Below are 26,432 nucleotides of genomic sequence, written 5' to 3' on the forward strand. Positions count from 1 at the left end.
ATGAAACTGTAAACTGAATTTCTTCTAGCACTCCGTCATCTCTTAACTTTTTTTCTTATTTCAAGAAATTAAACTAATGCTGAAGTTCAACCCAATTTAGAGCCATTGTCATCGTCAGGATAAGCTTGAAATCTAAAAATTTAATTTCACCTGAAAACACACACAAAACACTTTTTTACGTGTCTGTTTCAATTTTTGTTAACTATGAATTATAGTGTAATATTAAACCATGCATTTTTACAGCAAACACTTCCTAGGGCACTAATGTTGAAAGTGCTGCTCTTTGAACAGTGTTTAAGTGGAGTTCAAAAGGAATTTCAGCTTTATTCTGTCAGATTTAGACAGTCTATGTATCAGATGTTCTGCTTAGACATGCATCTTTCCAGTTCAATGGCTGATTTGCTGTAAAACAATTCTGTAGCTTCCAAAGAAGTCTGGAAAATTCTATATCAGTGCTTTTTCAATGTAACCTTTTTTACTCAACTCAAAATAGAATTCACTTCCCTCCTTGATGTTTTCTGCTTTTGTGGTTTTCAGCAGTATTTGTGTGTGTGGGGGGGGGGGGGGGGCAGCAGGCAGGCGTGGAGGAGGAAAGGCCAGTGATTATATTGCCTTTTTTGCTTACTCTCCACAATGTCAGACTTCAGCTTTGGTACAGTAAAGAGGGCTTGCTCTCCTACCCAAGCCTTTTGTAGTCTAAGACCCTTTTGCTATGGTAGCACCATCTGAAAAGGTAAATTCTTGTTAAGAGTATGCAGATCCATTTGATTTCAGTTGAGCTAGAATTTTATTACTGAAACCTGTAGTTATGTGAAAGGACTATGGACAGTAATCAAAGAATAACTATGGTAGTGTTTGGTTGGGGGTTTTTTGTGGTGGTAAAAGGGAGTTCAATCTGCAAAAAATGGAAATGTACAAAACATGAGACTGTCCACTCTCACCTCATGTTGTAGTAATTCAAGTACCCAATAAGGGTATTAAAGAATGGTGATCAATAAAAAGGAGGGAAAAAAAAAACTTACAGAAAGAATGAATATGTACAAAGTTAGGAAATGCACACATAGAAAAGGCTGTAGGAATGAAAAAAAATGGTGAACTGAGTACTGCAAGTTTTTCTTAAAAAAAGCTAAACTATTACAGTATAATCTTTTTTTAAAAAAATAATGTTAATGCAAATGAATGACATTTCAACATGTGCGTATAATTTCATTTTTAAAAAACCCTGCCATTTTGATGTTAATATATTTTCAATTGAGGGTCTTCTGTGAAAACGCAGAATTTTGCTTCTGATATTTTATTTCCTGTCACACTCCCTGGACTTTTTTTCTATACTTCCTGCTACATTCTTCCCACTACCTCTTATTGTTTGCATAATTCTTTGGTGGAAAAGCAGCTATTGTATACCTGAAGCCTGAAATAACTTACCCATATATTCTATCCTTTTATTATTAAATGGAGTGAAATTGTGATAACAGAATATCTCTAACAAGGTTGACCCTACTCCTGTATTTTCCTGTTTTTCCAGAGCAATGTAACTAGGGGTGGGGTTTAGCTGTTTTAACACTTGAGTTTTCAAACATTTAAATGTTCTTCGCGTTTCACAGCAGAGGAGAAAAAGTCAAGGTAGCACATATGCAAGGCAAGAAATATAATCAGATTTACTGTCATCTTTTATCTGACATTGCATGACAGATCATATTACCTGTTATCTGAGATGTAAGAGATCTGTTAGGTGAATTCTTCATAATGATATGAAAATTAAACTGCATTTTTCTGCCATCTAGTGGCTGATTCCTCAAAAATCACAGAACAACTGATGAACTTGCCCCTTAAATATTTATTGTAGTGACTCTTGGGGAGCTTATATTTTCATCCATTTATTTATCTTTTTATAGAGCTGCTAGTTCAGCTGCAGCTTGCTTCACCCTTGTAAGATGATCAGCCACTATCAGGACAGATCTCCAAAGAAACACAGCTGAAAGATATGTGTAGGTTTCCCTATCACTTTGTGCTCTGAGTAGCAAAAAAGAAGAGTCTATAGCAATAAAAGAACACGAGAAATCATGCAGAATTCAGTGGATAGCAGTGACTTGAGGCAGCTGGTTACCTAAAAACTAGAGAAAATAATAAATTTCAATATCAGAATAGTGCTATTTTAAACTTTTGCTTAATGTTTCCAAGTTAACTGGGTGTAGGGACACCATTTAATCTTACAATTATTTTTGCTCTTGATCTTTTGACCTGTGCATGCAAGACACAAACAAGAACACGTATGAATTGTAATCTTACCATTGCAGACTTTTGCTGGAAACTGAACTGGGAATCAGATACTAGCTTATATAATTTCTTTTCAATAAAGGCATCTTTTGAATTTGTACCTGAGCCTGAAATTGTGAATAGTCACTGCAGAATTTCATAATAAAATATCTGAGCTCTTTTGCACCTTAGTTCTGAACCGCTGAGGCAAGCAAATCCATTGCTGTTCTCCCTGGCAGCATGAATGTTAACACAGCCTTGGTTCTTGTGGTGTCTGCTAGCTGAATAAATAAGTGGCGCCGCAAACATTACTACTTATATTTAAGGTATTTACCAAGCTTTGGTACTACCTACTGGAACAGGCAAATGAGTAATTTCTTAAGCATCATTTAAACTGCTGTGCGTGTGTGTGTGTGAGCAGGCATCTTCTCAGCCTACATGTGGATTCCTAAATCTGCAGGCTGGTTAGATGGTTGTCATGCATTCATCTGATATCTGCTGAAATTTATGTTTTCTGAAGAAAGGAAGGCATTTCAAGATATCTTAGGAAACTGGAGACATTGTAAGGTGTTTTTAATAGTGAATTGTAAAGAGATTCTCTTGCTTTGGATATTGCAAAACAACGGCATGTGACCTGCAGTTTCTCTTGAGCAGAGAGAATTAAGGTCCAGCTAGTATGAGATGGAAAGGATGATCAAAGTAAACTCAAGTAGATGATGTGGTCCTGCCTCATACTAGGTGTAGTTTGGCAAACAGGCATTCTAAACTCCCTTTTATGTCTGTAGAAGTTGAAAATTACTAGATTTATTATTTTATTATTTTTTTGAAACAACATAGCTTATAGTCCTAAAAATAGCACTAAGTCACTATTAGTCACTACTTGGTGACTGCAGTCAAATACAAAAGGATTGCTGCTTTTCATTTACTGAAGTTGCTTGGGAATAGTTGCCATTGTCCTAGAAGTGCTAACCTTGCAACTAAGAATCACTTCTAGTATTGCTAATTTTTGAACCAAGGTGTGGGGGTGTATCAAATCCTGTGTATTTATGCGTTTAGTCTCATTGGCAGGGATAGCTCCTCTTGATACAATAATTTGGACTTCAGTGCTTGAAGTGTTCTAGTCAAATCTGTTCACCTATCAGCGTAATATTTCAACTTTTAAGCTGTTAATGTATAGGTGAAATCAGATACATTTGATTTTTTTTCTGCTTATAGTTAAATTGTTGATTTGATATTTTTACATAAGATGTAGCTCACATGCACTTCAGAATAAACACAATTAAACATTTAATTTTAAGGGGAATTAAATATGCTTTTTCTCATGCATAAAGGTTCAGGGAAACAGTTATGTTTTTAATTAACTCTATTATGGTAAGCACTTGGACTCCTAAGAAAGCGAAGATCCTATTTAGAATTCAAATATCACACAAGCTACTTCAGCGACACAGTTATGCATACATTATTTGGCAAACTTTCTGGTTTAGCTAACTGAATGTTGCATTTCAAAGCCTTTTTTACAAGAGCAAAAGGGGGACAGTAAACCAGTAGTGAAACCCAGTGCTTCTCTGCTAGAATTAGTACTTTCTTCCTTACAATAAACTTCTTTCCTCAGAGCTTTCTGTATAGGAAGTGGGAAGTATACGATGCAAGAAACCCAAGAACTAATTTAGTACTGCTTTCACATTGAGGTTGTGTAGCTTAGTTTACTTCCAGCTGCCCAAGTTAGTGTTACAAAGACTAAATATGCTTCCTTATCCCATTTTCAATTTCAATGGATTGGTTTTAATATAAAAATAAAAATGTGAACTCTGTTGGGTTTTATACTGGGCAGAAGTTTTTCACTAGAATTTTACAAATGCATCACAGATCTCTGTATATCAGTGGCCCAAATTATTTTTAGGAAAAAAAATCCTCCTTGTAAATGAGCAAAAATAAGGTCTTACGGTAACTTCTATTAAATATTTGCTGTTTACTTTATTTTGAATAGGAAATGCAGTTAAGGCAATATACCAAAAGGGAGATTAAATGAACAACACTTATACAAATGTACATGATATTTCAGTATCTTTTTTTAAAATATTTTTTTTAATTACTTTATAAAAGATGTCCATCATGTGAACATAAACTTTAGAACAGGAAACTAAAAAGTATTTCTGAAATGTAAGAGAGTTCCAGGAATGCATGAAAGCTCTATGTAAGAACTGGTAAATCTTCCGTTATGTTTTAATTTTAAGACTTTGCAGTTCTTGCAGGAAAATAGGAGAAGGATTAAATACTGGATAGTCTTGCATTTTTGTCTTACAAAAGAGAAAAAATATTTTTTAAAAAAAACCATAAGATTAGACTGCAATACAAGTTCTTACAGCTTTATAGAAAGCTTATACTATAGCTTAGAGTTTACATATTGGGTAGGCAATTCAGTGTTTTGTGGTCTAATAGGACACTCCAACTGAATACCCAGGATTAAGGAGCTGCAGCTGGTTTTTAACGTTACCCCTTCCATCTGTCCTAGCTCGCTTTGTCCAGGAGAAATCAGCTTTGTGGTAAATGTGATAAGCACTTAGCCCAGTGTGGGAGAATATTACTTTTTTCCCCTTTTAGTATGTTGTGATCAAGGGACTTTGAATGGTAGCAACAGTTAACCTGCAGGGGACTGAGGAGAAAAAGTATCCAGAAACTGGAAGAGAAGCCTCTTGCTTTGTGCTTCCCACATCTCAGCCCCGTATTTGTATCGTTTGATATCCACAGAAGATGAGAAAGGAAAGATGAGGGATCGCGGAAAATTTAGCTGCATTGGTTTCTTATACTCCTGAGACTCCTATCATTTATGGAGAGTACAGCGTTGGTTTCTTTATTAAGTGGTGAAAACCAGGAGAAGGAAGCTCTGGCAGCTCTTCTGTCTATTGACACTTTGAGCAGGTGAGGATGTCTTTCTTAAAGAGGAAAAAAAAAAAGTGTAATAGCTTTTATTTTGCTCAGAGTACAAAACTAAAAAAATTATTCAAGTCTTCTAACAAAAATACCTATTCATTCTGAAATTGTTCCAATTATGCCATGCAAGATACCAAGGTATCAAGGACTAGGATGATGTGGAGGGAGTCTGTCAAAATCCAAGGAATACTGTGTATTCCAAATATGGATCAGATAGGAATGACTGATATCTTTTGTTTTCCCACTGTGTTGAGCTGCTGATTCCATAACAGACTGTTTTTAGTAAGGAATTTGAGAATGGTTGGACAGATTTTATTTATTTATTTGTTTATTCAGAAGTGGGCATTTATTGAGTGTAATAGAAATTGATGTTGTATGGTACCTTTGAAAATCACAGCAAAGAATTGTAGTGCACATTTTATCAAGAGTGTTTGTGTGTATGCAAATATGAACACTTTTTCTGCTTTTCACTGTAGGAAGGGGGCTTTGGGTGGAGAGAGTGGAAGGTGGAAATGGGAATGCTTTGTTTTTCTCATCTTTTGTATGGCACTTTAATATCAAATCATGGCATATGATATCGTTAATGTTAAGCCTTCCTATCAAAAATCTCTATAAAACCAACATGCCCATTTGGTTTCTAAAGAGAATTTGTTTATATAGCTTAAATAAAAGCAGTGCATTTTTCTCTGCTGAGAAAATGGCTGCAGTTTTCTTTATGTTTTATAACCGGCAAGAGTATTGAAAAGCTCATTAAAAGTGCCATGTGTCTGTACTGCTGTAACTTTCGTGGCTTTATAAAAAGTCTCTTTCACTTCTTTTCTAAGCTGTGTTGCCCATTTTGAATAGCCTGTTGGTTACAAGATTGTAACACTGCAAAGACTTTCTCACAGCAAAGCCCTGCTAGTACTAGTAAGACTTTTTTTGAAAGTAAATGAATCCAAAGCTATTCTATTCTTTTTTGCTTTCTTTTTTTCCTTCTAAGCACTTTTATTCAAGAGTCTGAATCATTTTCCAGGAATGTCAGGATCTAAACACTTGCTAATTCAATGCATGTATGCTTTCTGGCCCATCACACGTTACTGGGAAATCAGATTGAGTATAGCAAAAGAGAAGCTGCCACTTTCAGCTGGAGTATCATGTGCAAAGACTCAACTAGTTTTCTTGGAAGTTTATTCACAAAGTGGCTGGTACTTATGATGTATTGTGGATAAGAAATCAATTTAGTCTTGTCCATTTTTTTGCTGCTGTGTATGCATTTAGCTATTTTAGGGTAAAGTCAGTGGGTGCTGTAGTACATGTGTTGCAGGGCAGGGGGGTAGCCTGCATTCCATTCCAAAACTGGGATTAAGTAACAGTCTGTTTGAAGTTGTTTTACTTCACAAAATGCCAGATTTCAACATAATTGACACTTTTATCCCTTTCAACTTGATTCTCCTCTGTGGTCTACATTCCTCCCCGAGTCCATGGGATCCACAGCTCTGCTTGCATCATATCTTATAGGAGATGATTCCTGATTTATTGTGTGCATTTCTGAGCAGAAAGAAATTTGGGATAGCCTTTCCTTTCTAGAATAGTCTGCTGTTTCGTATAATCTGCACAGAATTAGTCAAGCAATAGATTTTAGTGGTCTCACTGAAACTGCAGTGGTAAAAGAACATGAAGATCATGTTTAAATATTAATATATTATTTGCCTGTCTAAGGGTTTGAGAAGTTAAGGAGGCAAATTTGATGACAGTTAGTAACATTTTTTCCCACAGCAGCCTTTCTTCTCCCCCTCCTTCTTCCTCTTTATCTATCAGCAGCTCACTTACTTCTTCTAGCAACCTCTCTGACAGCCAGATGACATGTCGCAGGCTTCCCTTCCCCCTGTTGTGTCCTTCACAAGTTATAACTATTATAATTTACTTCAACGAGGAAGATTTCATTGCAACAAGATTAAATTAAACCCCATATTCAACAAAATGCTGTCGTGAGGTATCATCTGAAGGAAATAAGACATTTTTACTACACTGTGTAGTGTTTGATATTCTGTTTTTGACAATATTCTGATGATCAGTATGATTCATAAGTTATCAGTACTAGCAGTCACTTCTAGTGATTTATATTCTACTGATCTGCCTCTTTGGCTGGGGAGGGGGCACATGAACTAAACAGGGGTAAATCCAAGTCTCCCTTTTACTGTATGTGAAGAATTATTCTTAAGGTTTATTTAGCTGCCCTAATATCTTGTTCTAATCTCTTCCGTCTAGTTTTAGTATTGTCCCTTCTTTTTTCTTTTTCCTAACCCAACATTTCAAGTATTATTCTAGTATTGTTTGTTCCATAGCATTTGAAAAAATTAAGGTGGTTGAATTCTTGTTTGCTGGTCAACTTGCTTCTGTCTCTAAGCAACTGAGTTTAATTTTCTGTGTTAATATCATGTCTGTAGTTTGGACTGGAAGTAGAACATTTCTCATATCAGCACCCCAAACATTCTTTCTATTCTATATTAACAATGAAACACTGAAAAAGTAACAGAATTTTTTGACTTATTATGCAATTTAGGATAGGTTTGATTAGAATGCCATAGTCCTTGATTGTAGTCATGAACTATGTCTCTCTTTCTCCCCCCTCCCCAGATGTCTGATGTGTGCAAATCTGATACTCTTTGATTCATTTATCATAACCAAAATGTCACTGTTTTGTTGTTCTTTTTTAAAAGAAAAACAGGTGCAGTCAAGTCTAGCTATTTTTCTATTCTAGCTGCTTTGGGAAAAACATATGATGAACTCGATAAGAAATACATCTATCTTACCCTGCTTCTTCATTGATTTCTTTCTCTATTCCCCCCAAAATAGGGTTGAAATTATTTTATTTTCTTTTTTCTCTTTGGTCTTTTTAGTTTTGAAGTATTAGGCAGCCAAGTTACTGGAAGGGATTTGTAATTGGTATTTTCTTCTGGGGATTTATTGATGGTCAGTTTAAACTTTGGGGGGGAAATTATGTTTAACCAAGCTCTAAGTCTATAAACCACGGGCTTTTGAAAGGAGATGTAAAGGGGATTTTTACCTATTTTTGAAAAATTTTGAAAAATTTCAAAAAAAATTTCCTAAACAAACCCTTATAGCTTAGGTTCAGCAAAATAGCCATTTACATGCTTAGCTGTCCTCGTTGAGTAAATCCCATTCTGTTCAGCAGTGATCCTGGGTATGTTTCTGCCCAGTGTGCTGCCCTTGTATAAGTAGTTGGCTTCAGTATGTTGTGGGAAAGCATGGTGTCATCTGTGTTACAGAAGGGCAAAGGTTAAGCAACTCTGAATCTGGTATTTCTACAATATTTCCATTTGTCTCTCTTATTAAAAGCAAATTTAAATAGTAAAGTAGAATTTTCAAGTGCTGTTGACCAGAAACTAAAATGTTAAGATTAAACTAATTTGTGAAACATTTAAATACATTTGCATGGAGGTTGTATGCACTTTTATTTTACTTGTATTTACAGAATACTTGAATTCTAGTACTGATCACGTACTAAACAGTACGTTATGACTAAAGGAGGGGGGAAATGCATGTATTCTTGCCAGCAGACCCCATCACTCAGCTTTTTTTTTTTCCTTCCAGAAATACGTTTTTACTGGGATAGATTACATACTGATAAACAGAGTGTTATTCTTAATAATTATTTGTAACATCAAATATGCAATAAAATGTCATAAGATAATGTGCATGGAGTGTTTGTGACCCTTATGAAAGCTAATTTCCAGATGTGCAAATACATGAACAGGAAAGGTTCATATTCTCTTTATGAAGGCTAGTTCATTGCATCAGGAAATAGAAACAATGCCAGCTCATTTAGTGGATTGTTCATGCAGTGTATATCGTAAATGAATCTCATGAGTACTGTGAGAAAATTCAGACTTTTCTTCTGTGTATAATTTATACGCTTAGCATATATGATAATATAGTATGGCATAAATACTTCTGACATGTTTGGTTTGGCTGTATTAATCATGGCGAGTAGAGCTGTTAGTTATGAAAACTATTGAAATAAATGCCATTAAGATGTTTAAATGTTCTATTTGATTCAATTTGCAAAAACATTTTAAAAATATTTACACTATTTAACATTTTTCAGGCTGTGAAGCTGAAAATAGAGGCCTTTTCTGAACTGAAATAAAAATCATGACACTAGATGTTAGTTGGTGTAGTCTGATGTATTTAGAAGATTTTACTGCCTTGTCTCTGTCTTTAAGATCTTTAAGACATCCTTAAGCGTGTCTTGCATTAATTAAATTGGAGCTTGGGCTTTTTTTCTTGAAAGACTTCATGCCTTTTGTCAGCTAGATTTTTCTTCAGTACTTTGTCAGAATATGTTGGCCAACACATTATACAATGACTTCTATCTAGTCTAGACAAAAGATGAGAGAGGAAATAACTTTTACAGATTTCTATAAATAGATTGTGAAAGGTTTTTTTCTACACTGTAAAATTTTTAAAATTACCACAGATGGAGAGGAACAGCACATGCATTTGCATTCCCCCAAGTTAGTATTGTGCCTGGTTTGGTTTTTATCATTGGCTGTAACTGAGTAGGCTCTCTTTGCTTTTCAGTTTAATATATGTTGGTGAAACCCTTTGAGTTTTAGAATAAAGGAAGGAGATATGTTTAGAAAATTGTGGCTTTTTTGTTTCAAACATCTTGCACAGTTTGGAGCTGTTTAATAGCTTAGTAGTAAGATTCATAAAGCAAACAGGTCATTTAATCGTAGGCCATATTTTTCATCCTAGAGTTTATTTTGTGAGAACTGCAGTGTGTGTATTTATTTGTCTGTATATTCTGTATCTTTCCCTTATCTATAGTTGGCAAATGTTTGCTTATGTGTGTGTTGAATCTCTAACAGAGCTGGAAAAATGTGAACCTTGGAGGTGCATAACTAAAAAGATCACCCCTTTTGTTTGTCTAAGGAAAATTCTTATAGCTTCTTCAGACTAGATACAAGGAAGACATTTTTTACGAACAGGGTGGTGAAACACTGGAACCAGGTTGTCACAGAGAGGCAGTAGAAGCCCCGTCCCTGGAAACGTTCAAGATCAGATTGGACCAGGACTCTGAGCAACCTGATCTAGTTGAAGGTGTCCCTGCTCATTCCAATGGGGTTGAACTAGATGACCTTTAAAGGTCCCTTCCAAACCAGACTATTCTATGATTCTTCATCCAGTTTTCACAGTTACTGTAACAACTGCTGTTGTTTATGTCCATAATGTAACTGGACAGGTACTGGACTGTTGTATTTGACTCTTAATCCATTACAGCTCATGCTTTTAATGTCTTTCAAGTCTAAGCACATCCCAGACATTGCCTTTGGTCTCTAATAAATATATGCAGAGTATAGCTTTTCTCTACACAACCCTGTCAGATTTAGGAATGTTACTCACTTTTGCCCACCAAGATGGGATTTTTTCTCATGCAGTCTCACTCATCATTACTTTTTTCATATTAGTCACTTGTGTCTATGTCAGCTTCCCTTTTCGTTTACTCATCCATAACACATTTCCCTAAGACCTCCCTTGCCAGCTTTTGCCTCCTTTCAGTCTTGCTTTCATTTTCCATAACCCCTTTCTTTCTCACATATTTCTGGCTCTATCTTTATTCCTCTTCTTCCTCACTTTTGGTTGCCACTTACGGAGTTAGTCATCTTTCAGGATCATGGTGTCTTCAGTCTCTGAAAAGAAGGTGGCTGCAGCTTTGTTTTGCTCCTGGAAACTAAACTTTTGCACATAGGGTTTAAAGCCAGGGTACTGGTGATCTTCAACAGCCTGGTTGTATTGCATGTAATGGGAACAGTAGCTCTTTAAAGAGAATACTTATACTGGTGAAATCAGAACTGGAAGAAATCAGAAATCAAATATTTTTGTAATGAACATCAATATTTGTTATGCTCTTTCCTGAAACACCGCTGAGATTGCCCTAAAACTCTCACTGAAGGTGTCATCTCTGGACTTTGTCCCTAGCTGCTTAGCCCACCAAACAGTAATGGAGGCTTGCCTCTTTTGTTCAACATGTTACACTTAGTTGTGAACACCAAGTATTGCAGTATGTAGACTGCTGAACAGTAGATGCTGTTGTAGGCAGAATTCCTGTGGTGGATGCTGGCATTCAAAACAGGGGAAAACCAGGTATGACACGCTTCCTGTAGAATCCTGTCTGGCATTGTGTGAATTTTCCTTGCTGTTCTACAGACAGCTGTTCTTGCAGACTGCAGGTTGTGAAGGAGTTTTATACAAATTCTGTAGTTTGTTCTGACATAGTTTAATAGTAAAGTCAGTGGCAGCCTTACTATAATTCACTGTTTTAGGCAAATAATTTTTCCTGAATGTTTTTGGCTGTTCCTGTTACAGCTATCTTGTGATAGCTGATTTTGACGAGTTAACATCATTATAGGATGGGTTCACAAATGTAATTGTTGTAATGTAAAAACTGTATGCAACTGTTAAATTATTTTTGTTGGGCCATTGACTAATCTTAAAGTTTTGAAACTATGAAAACATTTAGATTGATTCTTTTCAAGAAGATAATTTTATGCCTTTTACTGAAGGATGCAAAGGGAGCTTTTACAGCTCCACTGTGTTGTATAATTTTCATAGTTGTGCTCCAAATCTGTCTGAGAACTGGTATTTTTGCTACCTTCTCTTCCTGGAAAGATATTCAGTTAAGGTATTTTAAGGATAATTATTATGGACGGATATTTGTTCCAAAGTTATCATTGCAAAAGTAAAGATAAAAGTTTCAGTTAGAGTAAGAATCTATGCTGCATCAGATAGCAGCAGTACATAAAGCAGTATTCTTCCAGAGGCTGATGATAAACCAAATAAACAGAAAGCATCACTGGCAGTCTGTGGAAAAAACGTAGTGATGGAAAAAGCTATCTCCCCAAGGAATAGATTTCTGTTAGCAGAGAATAAGTTAACCTATAGCACTGCCTGTTTCAGAAATGCTCCTTGTCAGAGAGGCAAGGCTGAGGGTGGGGTAGAGCAAGCAGGGCAGAGGATTTAAGAGCCTCCTGTGGTAGTTTCCAAGGGAATACCTAGCAGGGGGTAGGACATGTTTCATCTCCCACATGGCTGGTCTGAATGGAACGAGTTAGAAAATATTCTCCATTGGCACTGATTTTGTATCTTTCACCCTTTTTTTCAGTCATTTGCTTTGTTTGTCTTGAGGCTAAGCAGATTGCAAGTCCTCAGACAGCATGTACCATTGCATACAGTCCTAAAACTATGTATCATTAAAATATTATATCTAGCCATGCTCAAACTAAATTCACTGTTTTACTATCTGTACAGAAAGCAATTTCTTTAATGTGCTTTTCTGTTTTTCAGGATAGTAATGAAAGAGCACATGATGTGTTCAGAATCTTGGCATAGATGGTGAAATTCCTGAGGCTGAGCAGTTAAAAGGAGAAATTCACTGTTGTTTAATACCTAGGGAAATCCTTATCACTGGTACCAAAGAGTTAAAGTCTAGTCTTTTGAATCCAAAAACCTGATTTATTGCTGTTGAGATTGGGCCTTAGGAAATAAATGCAGTACTGTGATGTGGTGTGGAAGTCTGCACTTACGCTGTTTCAGGAGTAAGTCCAAACCACAGACCTTAAAAAGACAATGCTACTACAGTCAAATCTGGCTGAAGTTGTTTCAGCATAACACAGAATAAGTGACATGTTTGGCACAGCAGAGCAAGTGTCAGTAATAATGGCTGGACTCCATTCTAAGTGAAAATAGGAGCCATATCTTATGTGGTTTACCCTTCGCTAGTCATTGGAAGCAGATTCCTTTAAATAAAACAGTATCTTCTTTCTTCATGACATTTCCTTTTCTTCTCTAGTTTCTTCCTTCTCCTGAAAAAAAATTGAGAGCCTCCAAGGAAAACTTACTTCTGAACCGAAGCAGTCTCTCAAAATGAAAAGAAAAAACAAACCAAAATACAACCCAAAAATCAGCTTAAGCAACAGCATGAAAAATTATTATTTTTTGAACTCTTACAAGAGGATACCACTTAGTATCATTGCAGACCATTAAGCTCTTAGAAACTTGCTAAATATGAGCCCACTGGTGTCTGTTAATGTGGAAGAAAATTGATAGAATTTTGGACATTCAGGATATCTCTGCAGTTTGGGTGTATAAGTAGAACTGAACATATAATCTGACACTCAGATAATATATTTATACTATTATTAGAAAGTAGAAAATCCTAAGGGGGGGAAAAAGCATTTAAACATTTTCCTAGCAGAAATTAATTTGAGTTGAATTTTCCAGCGTTTCTAAAATGACTTTGAATTGTGGTGGGTTTGGGGTTTTTTCCTTCCCTGGGTGTTTCTGGTAGTTACATACCTGCATGCAGGTTAAATAACAAACTGTGTTATGCAGAATCAAAGAATCATGTTCATAGCTCAATATAAGTATCTCCCTACATTTTGTTTTATTTTTGTTCCATGCAAGGTAATGTAAGCTTGCTTTTCTGTGTTTGTTATGTCTGAATTCATACAAAGCTTGCTTGAAGTCTTTTGTTTCCACTGAAAATTCTTCAGTAAGCGTAAATCTTTGTACTCCTTTTGTGTAGCTTTTTCTGTGGTCCATATGAGGCTTTCCTTGCAAGGGAATGTTTTTCTAGTGCTTGTTTTCTTTGATCTGTTTTCTCTGTGAAGTGTATAATGTAGGGGACACCAGGCTGCCATTTTACTTTTATCTGCAGAGCTACATTCACAGCTAGTTGAAAAGACAACCATCACGTGCTTGTGTTTCTTCTACTTCTAACTAGACATCAGATTCCAGTATACCTATCATCATCAAATGATCCCCTTTAATTTCATTTTCTTAATGCAGGCAGTATTTGTGTGTTTCTGAGTCACAGGGTTATGGAGTGAGACAGGAGATTTTCTAAGAAAAACCATAGAAACATCCAGCTTGAGAGAAAGCTCAGGAAGTGCTTGATGTGTATTCAGAAGTAAAGACTATAGGGAAGGAAGAAGAAACAGATATGGACTGAGCTTTGGACATGAACATTCTTCTAACAGATGCTTAACCATTTCCCTGTACATGCTGAAAAGCGGACATGGGAAGAGAGAGTGTTAAAGTTTTGGTTGGTATTTCTGTGTGTGAGGAAGTGTACATGGAAGCAGAAGGAGGGAAAAGGAAAGATGCAGCCTTTCACGGAACAACATATTTATATCTGTTAGTAAAAGCAGCAGATGTAGACCTTGCATACGTTTCTTTTCACTTGTCCTTCAAAAATAAAATAAAATCACTGCAGAGGAGAGCTGGCCTAGGGATGACTTCAGGTTTTAAATGAGATGGTCATGGAGAATGGAAAGGAAAGTTGGATGTTCTCCTAACTAATTATAATTACAAGAACCAACACCAGAGGTAAGGCAGCCTCATTTTACCTGAATGTTACCTATGTTGCCTTTGCTAGAGAAAACAAGATGAACAAACAAGCTGTGAGGTCTGAGGATATTCTCTTTTGGAAGTCATCCTTTTTCCCCATCAGGACTTGTAGCTGTATCTGAGTCTGAATATTGACTACACAAAGGAAAAAGATGCTGGTGAATATGGAGTAATGTTACTCTGTTGCTGAGAAACAGCTGTTGGTGTTTTTTCAATAAAGAATGCTTTCTTTTAGGGGTAGGTAGAAGACATACTGAAGTGTATTGATATTTCTAATGAGGATAGTAACACCGTGTCTTTGAACAGATAACATTATAGTCTTCACAATGTTTTGGCAGAGTTGAACTTGTGAAAGTAGCAGGTGCATTTATTTTGCAAAAAATCACTCATTATTCTGTTTTCAATAGTCCTTTCCCAACACATTCAGTGAAAAGAGTCAGCTTGCAGTCCTCTTAATGCAAATTACCCCTGACTTTATTTGACTGGCTTTTCTAGTGCCATCTACAGAAATATGACTAATTCTCTTAATTTAGAGGAAATTAGGAAGTTGTACACTTGTTTTTTTCTTTTCAAAGAGACGTTCACTTTATTAATGGGACTACTGATTCATATTCCCTTACATCTATTGCTAGCGTACCAGCTAGTATAATACTGAAACTGATTAAACCTGTGCAGATATTTACATGTTTCTCAACTTGGTTCTTGTATTGAGTAAAAAACTGTAGCAGGATGCAATGTACGCCTTAGGGTTTTTTCACTTTGAAATCTGTGGTCTATAGAGAAAGTCTGGTCTAGAGCATATCTTTTCCACCATCCAGATGAAACAGTCATTCCAGAGGCGTCTGCAGCCCCATGACAAACTCAAGGGGAACCAAATGAGATTTGAGACTGGAAGAAACAATAAAATTATTGAGAACCTATCTAGAGGATTCATTAGCAGTAAGCACTTCAGTTGGGCATGTAACCACTGTGCATAAGCTAGGAACCTAATTTCCATCATGAAGTCCATGAAGGGTGAGAGGCTTTGTCAGGAGGTTGATGCTTGTTCAAAATGGTCTTTTTAGGGAACCTTCCTGTCACCACTGACTGTGTAAACAGACCCAGGAAGACTACCTTCCAAGCTTTCCTGCTGATTTTTTTATTCCTTGGAGTCCTAGGTACTACAGAAATGGCACAAAAGCCAGCACGATTTCTAAGCTGACCTAGCATAAATAATTGCCCAGCAGCTGTTCTTTGCAAGGTGGATATCAGGAATAAGAGATACTGCTCAAAACTAGTGCCATGGAGGGGAAATAGTGATAAAGAGGATGGAATATGAGGATTCTTTTGAGTGGATGTTATCAAGATCTACCTACCCACTTGCTACAGAATGCTATTTGAGTGGGGTAAAAAAACAGCTGTGGAAAATACAGCTAAAGTGAAATGACATTAGCCTTCTTGTGTACACTAGTGGAATATTTTGTAAGTCCTGTGAGAAGAAATTTTATTCCAGTCTTCCCATCTAATTTTTTTATTTAAGCCAGCTACTGAGTAACTCTTATATTGTATTTAATGTACCTTCAGATGTGATAAATTCCAGAGAGGATGAATTCTAGAGTTGGTTACTTGCAGACTGAGGTTAAACAAGATACTTAAAAAGGCTAAATTGCATCTAGGTAAGTGTAATGTAATTGCTGCTATAATGAGTTCAGTATTCATTTCTAAATCAGTCTAATACAGTCTAAGTTATTAACTGTTTAAGTAAGAGATTTTTAACATCTTTGCATATGTTTTGCTTTATAAAGTGTGGATAGGCAAAGAGGAAACTTGTAACAACTCTTTATACCTGTACCTGCAGGTGGGGAAAAAAGGAACTGTCCGTTATGCATGTTGTGTATATTTCATTTTAAAAGTCTCAGAATTAATACTTTATTTCAAATGCATTACATTTTCCAAGACTCTGAAATTATATATGTGAAAGAATCTCATTCAAACACATTGAAGTATACAAAAATGCAAAAAAAATCAGGTAATGTTCTTGTTTTATCAGTCAAATTCAACAAAAGGTACTGTGTATTTACAATGATGTAATGTTACAACTTGAGTGCCGAGGCTGCCAGACAAGACTAGACAAAGTGAATTTTAAAAATACCATTCTAATTAAAGTAGTGCCTTGATGCGGCATGTTTCAGCCTTGCTCTTGACTTTTTAGCACCGAGATATTTCTAATGGCTGCGGCTAAGAGCTTTAAGCCCAGCTCTGCTCATGATCAGCTAACACCTGTTGCGGTGAAAAGCTATTTTAGTTGCAGAGTCCCAGGATTAGTTTTATAGACCAAAATAAACTCTTGTCATACAGTTGAGTGAATGGCTTTAGACTTTGGAAAAAATATGCTGAATGTGTGGTCTCAGCCTACTGAAGTATATGTGGAATATTAAAGTAGTACTGGAAAATGGCACTATGCACGTGCTGATGTCTCAGCCGGTGCAGGAAAGTAAATCTGCTCTGTCCTTTAATTCTTTCAATATTTTTGCATGTGTCTCTGGTTTAACTAACTGACAGTCAGGCACAATTTATTGAAAAAGAACATAACATTTAAATAATGATGATAATTTGAAGAGACCTTAAAGAAAATGGCAAATTATTATATGATTGAGTCTGTAATGTGCTGTCTTGGTGTAACAACCCATTAAAATCAATGAAAGACCTAATAAAGGAAAATACAGAACTTCTGCTAATGCTTGTCATATAGGCTTGCACATTGCATAAATTTTTGTTTTCTTGTTACAGTGCAGAGGTCTTGGCTAATACTGTAAAGGTGCCATGTAGAATTTATATTAGATACTGTTAGGCAAGAAAATATTTAAGACCTAACCAAGTAATAACACATTTTCCCGATGCAACACTGAAAAAGAAACACTTAACACAGGACTTGGAATAATGCCTGAAAGTGTATAATACAAGTTATGGTGTTTAGGAAAAAAAAAAAAAAAAGTAAATTATCCTTGTCTTGATATTTTGCCCTAACACTGTTTGATCAATTAGTCTGTAACACCAAAGACTTCATATTGTTGAGTTTAGAGAAAATAATTATAGTTGTCAAAGCCATATGGAAAAAGATGTGGTCAGTTGCTAGGTAAAATTACTATCTGTTTAATAGGAAAAAACCAGAAATTTCAAAAACATTTGCTTTTATGTTGATATATGTACACTTTAAATTTGCAAGATAGGTTGGTAATATTTTGATTTTCCAGTCCAAACCACCCTTAGAGTGATTTCAAGTGTAGGATAGATTTCAGTGTCCAGTGAAAGTGTGAAATAAAACAGATGCATCAAGCCATATACAGCACAGGTTTTGATAATTGTTAAACTGTATCAGCAGAGCCTTTGATGTTTGTTTGTTTGTCTGAGCAATTCTTTTGACCTTGAGGAGGAGAGATGTACATGGCGTACACTAGTGTGACTATTCCCTCTATTTAGATCTTTTAAAAAGAAGAAAAAAATTAAAATAAAAAAAAGAGCAATTTACTAAGTCTGTTGGCTAGTGCATACTAGGAACTAGATTTACTAGATAAATTACAGACTTTTTTTTTTTTCTTCTCTGCCTTTCTACCTGCTAACCACTAAATATATCCACTGTCATAAGATTTATGGAAGCATCACATTCTCAAGAGATGAAAATATTATCTTCCTTGTTTGTGACCCTTATCTTATTCATGTTGCTAAGGTCATAATTATGCCAAATAGGATTAGAATTTGTCAAGTTGTAACAAGAATCATCTGGAGTGAAATCCTAACATAATTTTTTTTCTTGTTGGGCCTTAGAAAATATGAAGGTGTTCATAGTTAATAAAAAGTGACTGGAGAATATACAGCCTTACATTTTATAATTGTTTGTGCCTAAAGCTCTCCTAATGTTTCTAGAGATTAACAGTGTATTTATCTGAAGGCTTGCTGTCTTGAACAGATGGCCAAAATTGGGTTGTTTTTTTTCAGATTAGTAGGTCTTATCTAACTATTGATACATAAAATCAAATATCAAATATTTCCTATCAATAATACTTAGGAAAGTGAGGAATTTATAGGTGCTCAAATTAGCACCCTGACTAGCGGTGCAAATTCCAAATTTATTATTTAGGAATGTTGTCTGCAGTGCCACAGTTCATAGATGACAGAAGCTGCAATGAGAAAATAGTTTGAAATCATTCGCTTCAGCATCCTGTATGTTTCCAAGTTAACCACTGTTGTTTGTTCAGAACTATCATGTAGTCATGATTTATATAAATCAAGGGTTGTACTTGGTCCACTAGTATAACTTCTCATGTACAAGCACTGAAGGCAGTAGGCTTGAATTTGTTGTATCATGTATTATTTTGTTGCCACCTATTCCAATTCACTGTCCAAGAGAAATTTTTTTCTTATGTCAGGTTCTATTTGATTTTTGAACCTAAAGTCAAGTTGTCATACATTAAGGTGATAGTCTTGGAGAAATGGAAAGTATTCTGTATTCTATTTATAAATATATAGAAGTGGGAGGTGTTTCCATCTGAACTTAAGATTATTCAACTTCAATAAACTGATGGTTTATTAGGAGACCAGAGGAGCTCCGCAGTTAGTATGAAAAAACGTAACGTCTCAAAAATGGTAGTGTTTAGTCTTTGTCTGGGATGAATTAGATGGGTCTTACAGATACATAGTACAAGGGTTCAATTTTTTCACAATTATATAATGTCTAGAGATTAACATACAGTAATTATATATCATATATAACAATGATATGTAATGATAGAGAGGTTTTGTATCTAATATGACAATGGGAAATAAAAAGAGGAAGAAACTTGGGACAGCATTGAACTGAGGACAGTGGTGGCTCAGAGACAAAAACCTGTTTATTCCAATTGTTATTCAATGTTCTGTAATTCTAAGTGCATTTTTAAGTTTATTGGCGAAGTCATTTCTGAGAATACAGAGCATGTATACTGTGATAATTATTAAATACAAACTTTTAATATAAATAGAGATAGACAAGGAGATAGTTCCTTTACATGGTTGCTAAGCAACTTTATTGCATTAGATAAAATGTTTATACTCACCAGAAGAATAACATTCTGTTCTTAAAAAGAATCCTTTGACAAATATATTTCAGTAATTCTAAACATAAAATACTTCTTGTCTAATTAAATATGTAGCTTACCTTTTACCTATTTAGAAAACAGTAATGTATTTTAGTTGTGTATTTATTATATTTTGAGGTTTTGCATATGCACATGTTTATTGTGGTTTCCTCTCAATTTCGGGTCACTGAAGGATTAGTAAACTGTTGAGTATTGTGATAAGAATAAAACTACCAGAGGAATTTAAGGTCTGGGAAACCTCAACGTTATGTGTTTGCTGGTTGTGATATATAATCAGATCTTCTTTTGATTCTTATTTATTTTTAAATCTTTGGGATGAGCGTGTACAGCAGAATCGGTATGTTTGCTGAATTTGAACAGAGAAGCTACTTGCTCTGTTTCAGCAAACAGGGAATTTTTACATGCTCATACACCAAGCAGAAAAGCAAAAAATAGTCATATTGACTGGCTTATTTTGTTGCCAAGTCATGGTTCTACTGCCTAATTGTAACTAGAAATCTATTATTTTCCTTATCCCCTTGTTATTTATGCTTTTCAGCACAACATTAAAAAATGCACTGGTATTGGAAACCACTTAGTCACAAATCTACTCTATTTTACCTTACAGAGTTCTAAGAATTACCATTTAAAGCTACAAAACTCATTTCAGCCAGAAGCTGCCAGTACTACTAGAAATCATCTGTGTTCAAGCTCAGTTAATAGAGGAGCTGATTTTCTAAGAACATTTTTCAAAACCTGTATTCTTTCTGCTTCTCTCTGGACTTTGGCTTGCCTTAATCTTTCTTAGGCAATTAGAAATAGGTTTTCAAAGCTTATCTAACTACTTCCCAGGGCAGAGTTTCCTGTGCGTACTTTTTCAGAATTGCAAGGACCATCTTATGTAAAACAATTCTGTTAAAAGTGTACATTAAATTTAAAGAAACTTTTCCACAATAACATGGCATCTTGCAGTTTTTTCCGTAAGTCAGTTATTTTTAATTCTGTTGCATTTTACCTTTTTTGTCACCAGTTCAGTGCTAAGAGAAAATAAAAAAAAAATCAAACTAAACAGTGTCATTTGGACATGACTTTTTTAATAAAAACTTGTTTAGTTACACAGAAATTTAAGCATTAGTTTATTTGGGTGAGACTGTGGAAAACAAAATCAAATTCTCCCTAATCTCATACTAATTTTCTTCTCTCATTTCTTAGGATATAATTCCATAGAACTTTTTATGTCAAAGAATCCTATGCCTGTATGCTTAAAAATAAGTTAGGCACTTGTAAGGCAGCTTTCAGTTGAGAGTCCTTCACCAGAGATTAAGAGATACCTTTGCAAAGCAACTGCAAGCAGCAAGAATTTTGTCTGTTCATGCCTCAGTCATATGCCTCCAACCAGTTCATTTTTGATGTACTCACTCGACTACTGTGCACAATACAGGATGCTGAAAAGAAGCCACAGTATTTTCGCATCTTAGAGAAGTATAGAATGAGTTATAAGGTTGTCATTTTGCCTTTGGTTAAATGGAAGAAATAGGGCTTCAATGTTAATAATCTGAATGAATTCATCAAAGTCATCATATAATTATATACTTGGTTATATGAAGCAAGACTAATGATAAATGGACGTGAAATAATCCCCATAAGTAATTTTGGGAATCTTAATTACATGTGGCTTTTTGGAAAAGCAAACAACAGAGCTGCTGAAGTAGTAAACTGGAATTGGTAATTAAAAGAAACTGGAAAGGAATTTTTTAAATTTTTTTTTCTAAATCCCTCCCAGTATTTTCTGGTTTTTTGTTTGTGGCTTAAAATATGTTAGCAAATACCTGAGTGAATCTAAATTAAAGGCCATTTCTTTGGAGGTGATGACAGAGGAACAGAGCAATCCTCAGGGTACCTCATGCCTGTGCCTTCAAGTAAGGCGTTTCACCACATCCTGTCAGTTCGGCCAATAAGCAGAGTATTTTTTGTTCAGTGATGGACTAATGTGCAAAACTCTTAGGAATTCTGCAACTGGTTGCAATTAAAAGTGCTCAGGGTTTCAAAGTCCACTTTCAAATGATGGCTCCATCATAGCAATTGCAGAGTTTGCTAGGCTACTCATGTTTTACCAGTGAGCAAGGGACAAGAATAAAAGAACGGGCTTATGTAAAGCATAGATTTATAATAAGGAAAAATCAGAAGATATGAAATTTATTTAAAACTGCAGTTATCAAGGATCATCTTCACCTGTTCCAGCTTGTCTAGCACACCTAATAAGCCCATGTAAGCTCTTCCTGACTTTGATGTCAGAAAGAATTATTACAGGAACTCTTACTTTTTTAAATAGCGGATGGCGTAATACAGAAGAGTTGGTCTGAACAACCTGTACATTTTATAAGTCATGGCTGAGTGATACAGTCTTATCCATGTGTCCTTCAGAAGAGGTTGGGTTGGGTTGGGGGTTGGACATCTCATAGTATTGTGTGAAGCTCCTCTGTGTGTCCCAGCTTTCCCAGGGTTCTTTGGTTATCTTTTCTGTTTTATCTTGAATATATTATATTACTGATTTTTAAGCTGTAGGCTGCTTGCTCTGTGTGTAGTTTCCTTAAAACCAAACATTGTAACTTCATAAATAATACACTTTTGCATGTATGTGTATATATGAAGTACCAATGTGACAAGCATCCTTGAAGATTTTTGCCAGCTTGTTCTGAATTTTGTATAGACACTGCAAGCTGCGCAAGCATTTTTTTTCTCTGGTTCTCTAACAGAAAGTTAGTAGAGTGCTCAGGGAATGCATCACATGTCGGTTAAATTCTGAATAACGATGAGGCTGAATCATCCATTAACAGTGCCTGAGAATCAGCCTGGTTTTGGCAGAACTCATGTGGCTGGGTTTGATCTGGGTGTCATCAGTAACGTGCACCTATCTCACCATTCAAATATGACTTGCCATTTTGTTCTTACATAGTAATGGGGGTGTCGTACAGTAACGGACTACTTTGTTACTAAGATATTGACGAACATGTTTCATTCCATTGTCATATAAGGGTGATGCATTGAATGAAATACTCTGTGTTGTGTAATATTTTAGTAATCTTTCTACACTTTGATATGATGGGAGAGGATGGTATAAAGGGTTCTTGTTAGTAGGAAAAAATGTGGGGAAGAATTGGAGAAATGAGTTTTCCCATGTGAAAACATTCCATTCAGTGCAGAAAATGTTGCATAACCTTGGGTTTTTTCCTTGCTTCTCACCCCACCTAATTTTCCTGCTTTTCTTTATTTTATTGTTCTTTCCCTAAAGTAAGAACAAGGATGACTTGAGAAGATTCTCAGTAGTGGTTTTGTTTTAGAATTATTCTGTTAATTTTCTTAGCTGCCTTTGGTACAGTACAATAAACTTTCCCATATGTTGACTTAACTTGTATAATTTTGGTTTAGTTTTTCTTTTTTCCAGATGTTTTATTTTAACTTATAGTCTCATCAGTAGAGTCTAGATTTATTTTCAGTTGAAAACATAGGGGGTTTTGTCCAGAATATGTGCAGATTAAGGCTTGCTTGATGGTTATAGATACATATTCTGAAATTATTTTTTACAGCCCTTGAGTATAAACATTTGTACCCTTTATACATGTATTATTTTGTATCTTTGGTGCTGTAAACATTGCAGTTAGGCAATGAAAAGGTGAGCATTTGAGTTCTGATGCAGGACTGAGCTGAGTACAAGTATAAAATTACAAGAGTTTCTTAACTGAAAAATAGGCCTGGTTGTCATCATCCTATGCAATTGCAATGCTTTTTTGTATCAATAAAAAAAAAGTATCAATAAAACTGGTAGAGAATTTAGCTTTTTCTTCTGTAATTGTACAGCAGGTATACCTTACATTTTGTTTTATAAATACCTTTAAAAAGCAGGATTGTTATTTAAGATAAGACTGTCATTGCTTCTGCAGAGGAGTGAAACATAATTATCCCTGCCTCTCTCCCACCCTGTTTCTCTTCGCTTCTCCTCTCTCCCCATATGACTTTATACACACTTTATACAGCATGATTGCTTAAATCACTGCAATGGTGTGTGGGAGGTATACATAGAAGCTGAAGAAAGGCTTTCCTGAGCTGCTGGTTCTCTTGCAGAGCTGTGTGGCGTGAACACAGAGGCTTTGTGCTATACTCTCCTTGTGCCAGTTGCTAAGGTGAGCCAGGGTAAGGGGACGAGTATTCTGCTGCTGGGCAAGGGCTGTAATTGGACCTGAAAATATCTTTAGGAGCACTATTAGTCAAGCCTTTTAGTTTCCATTATTCTTTTGAGAGATGTTGTGTTCATTTGAAAAATAAATACTAGTATCTACGACAATGTAGCAGAGAAAAAAATCCCTTTAAGTAAAAAATAAAATAATATGACAGAATACCAATAGTGGAGAAAATGGAGAAAAGGGTAACCTTTGTTATAAAAGAAGTTTTTAAGCTAAAGTAAACAATCTTCAAGTGTTTGCCCTAACAAACTCTTAAGGTGTATTTTTTTTAGTAGCCACCTGGATTGGCCACTGAAGAATAAATTCAGAAACCAGGGTCCTCTGTTAGGAATGCCTTGTACTTGTCCTGCCTGCAGTGCACGGGTTTGTCTTAAGACCAAACAAAAATAGGTAGGAGACTTAACTTCCCATGATGAGGCAGTAGAGAGATGAGCTTCCCACTAGGATTTGAACCAGTTAACATATTTACTGATCATAATCAATTTGTAAAAAGGATACTTGAAAGTTTACAGAATATAAAAGATTGTAATTGTGTTCCTCTAAGTACTTCCAGGTCCTCAGCACAGAGGACAGTATAGAAGCCTTGGGGTACTACTTATTGTAATACTGAGTGGAAGTTGTGGAAGTGCAGAGATCATTGGTCACAGGAGGGAGGATCAGCTGATGTTGAAGTGTTTGGTGGCTGTACATGTGCTCATACTGCTTTCATTTATGCTTTCATTTGCTGTTGCCTCTGTTCCCATTGTAGTTTTGCTTGGAGATAATTTGTTTTAGCTTGTTTCTTTCTGCTTCCTTTCCTGTGAAAACACTAGGGAAAAGAAAAACAGATTACAATATGACAGAAATTTGTCAGGCGTTTCACACAAACCACCAGCAAAGTATACTTTTTAATGCTTTGGGAAATCTTTGAAAGGAAAGAATAAAGCCACTGGGGTTTTTTCTGCAGTCTGCAAGTATCTATAGACAAATTTATTTTCTCAGAGAAGCTGGATTGTATTTGTAGTGTCAATGAAATTAGCAAGGATGTTTTCCTGCTGTCTCCCATTTCAAAGTGAGTAACAGAAAAATGATATGCTCTGTCTGAAACCATACTGGAAAGAATCCAGGTGGTCTGTACATTATTAAGGGATATCAAAGTTGTATTGGCTACGTATCTCCTATCGGGCTTTCCTAAAAATCAGTGATTGGAGACTGGCACCAAGTTCCTGGCATCAGGGCAGGGCATTCCAAGTGATAACTTACCATATCTTTAGGAAAGCTTTTTACCTAGAATATTCCATATTCCCCATACATCTACTACACATCAAAAATTCTTCCTGTTATTCTCTAGTCATGGCAAATTCTAAATTAATTAATATTCTTCAGATTCTTAGCAATTTCAGCCTGTTTAATGTGGAGGTGCTGTTAATGCAGGCATCAGAGCACCTCATACATTAAGAGGGGGCAAAAAAGAGCTGGTTTTGTTCAGCCTTAAGAAGCAGGATCCCTGCTGCTGTCTACAGCTATCCAGTATGCAGGTGTGGGGAAGGCTGAGCCAGACTGCTTCAGTATCGCATTCTGTATTTTCCTTCCATTCTGAGTAGCTATTTTAATTTGTGCAGTTTGGTGTATACAACATATGGGTACGTGTACAGACTGTATGCAGTCTGAAGGAGAAAAAAAGTTTTGATGCCTTTTATATTGAAAATAGATTAAGGTAATCTGTACAGCCTTCAATTCATCAAAGAGACTACAACCGTGTATTTGACTTTCAGACTAGGAAACAGCATTCATGCTCAAGAACACTGTTAAAAACTTTATTGTCTTCAGTGTCTTTTAAAATGAAATAATGAAAAAATGTTTTTTTTCCTCTGCAGTGCTTGCTTGCTCAGCCAAAGTTCTGGGCCATTCAGACATCAGCCTTACTCCTTCGGACCAAGCTTGAGAAAGGAAATACTCGCAGAATGGAACGGGCAATGAAGCAGACTCAGGTAAGACTTCTGAGCTGCCTTGTTTTAAGTAGAGGGTTTTTTATATGTCAAATAGAAACAGGCAGGAGTTAGGAACTTCTGCAGTTCCTTTCTGCGACCTGTACAGTGAGATATTTTCTAATTATGTCTCTAAATTAGATCCATAAACCACAAAACCTTATATGTCTTCTGGTCTTGAGATAGTCTTACATGTACAAGTAATAAATGGTCACTTTCATTCAAAAAAGTGACAAGTTTTCAAGATTGAAACTAAAATCTGTTTTCTTACCTCTAGTTTTAGACTTCTGATCTGAGGAGGTTAAGTTCATGAATGTAAAGTTGCTACTGCTATCATATTTTCAAAGTTTTCACTCAAGTAAATCATCTGTAGAAAGCACTTAAATTTGTAAATAGTCACTGGTATTGTGAGAACAAAGAAAACACATTTTTGAATAAAGCAGCGCTTTCAGTTTAGCATTTTTTTGTGATACTTAGTGATTAACATTTTTATTGCGAGTTTGAGGCAATGATTAAATAATCTAGCT

General features: G+C 35.7%; 1 protein-coding gene across 1 annotated transcript in view; it reads left to right on the forward strand.

Annotated features, from left to right (window-relative positions):
• Positions 1 to 26,432, forward strand: part of TTC27 (tetratricopeptide repeat domain 27) — a 126,233-nt gene that overhangs the window by 46,654 nt on the left and 53,147 nt on the right. Inside the window, exon 10 of the mRNA XM_080408147.1 lies at positions 25,795 to 25,908. Coding sequence (XP_080264273.1) covers positions 25,795 to 25,908 — 114 coding nt within the window. The remainder of the gene's footprint in view (positions 1 to 25,794; positions 25,909 to 26,432) is intronic.

This window comes from Falco punctatus (assembly GCF_963210335.1).
Source record: "Falco punctatus genome assembly, chromosome: 12".
Classification (NCBI taxonomy): Eukaryota; Metazoa; Chordata; class Aves; order Falconiformes; family Falconidae; genus Falco; species Falco punctatus.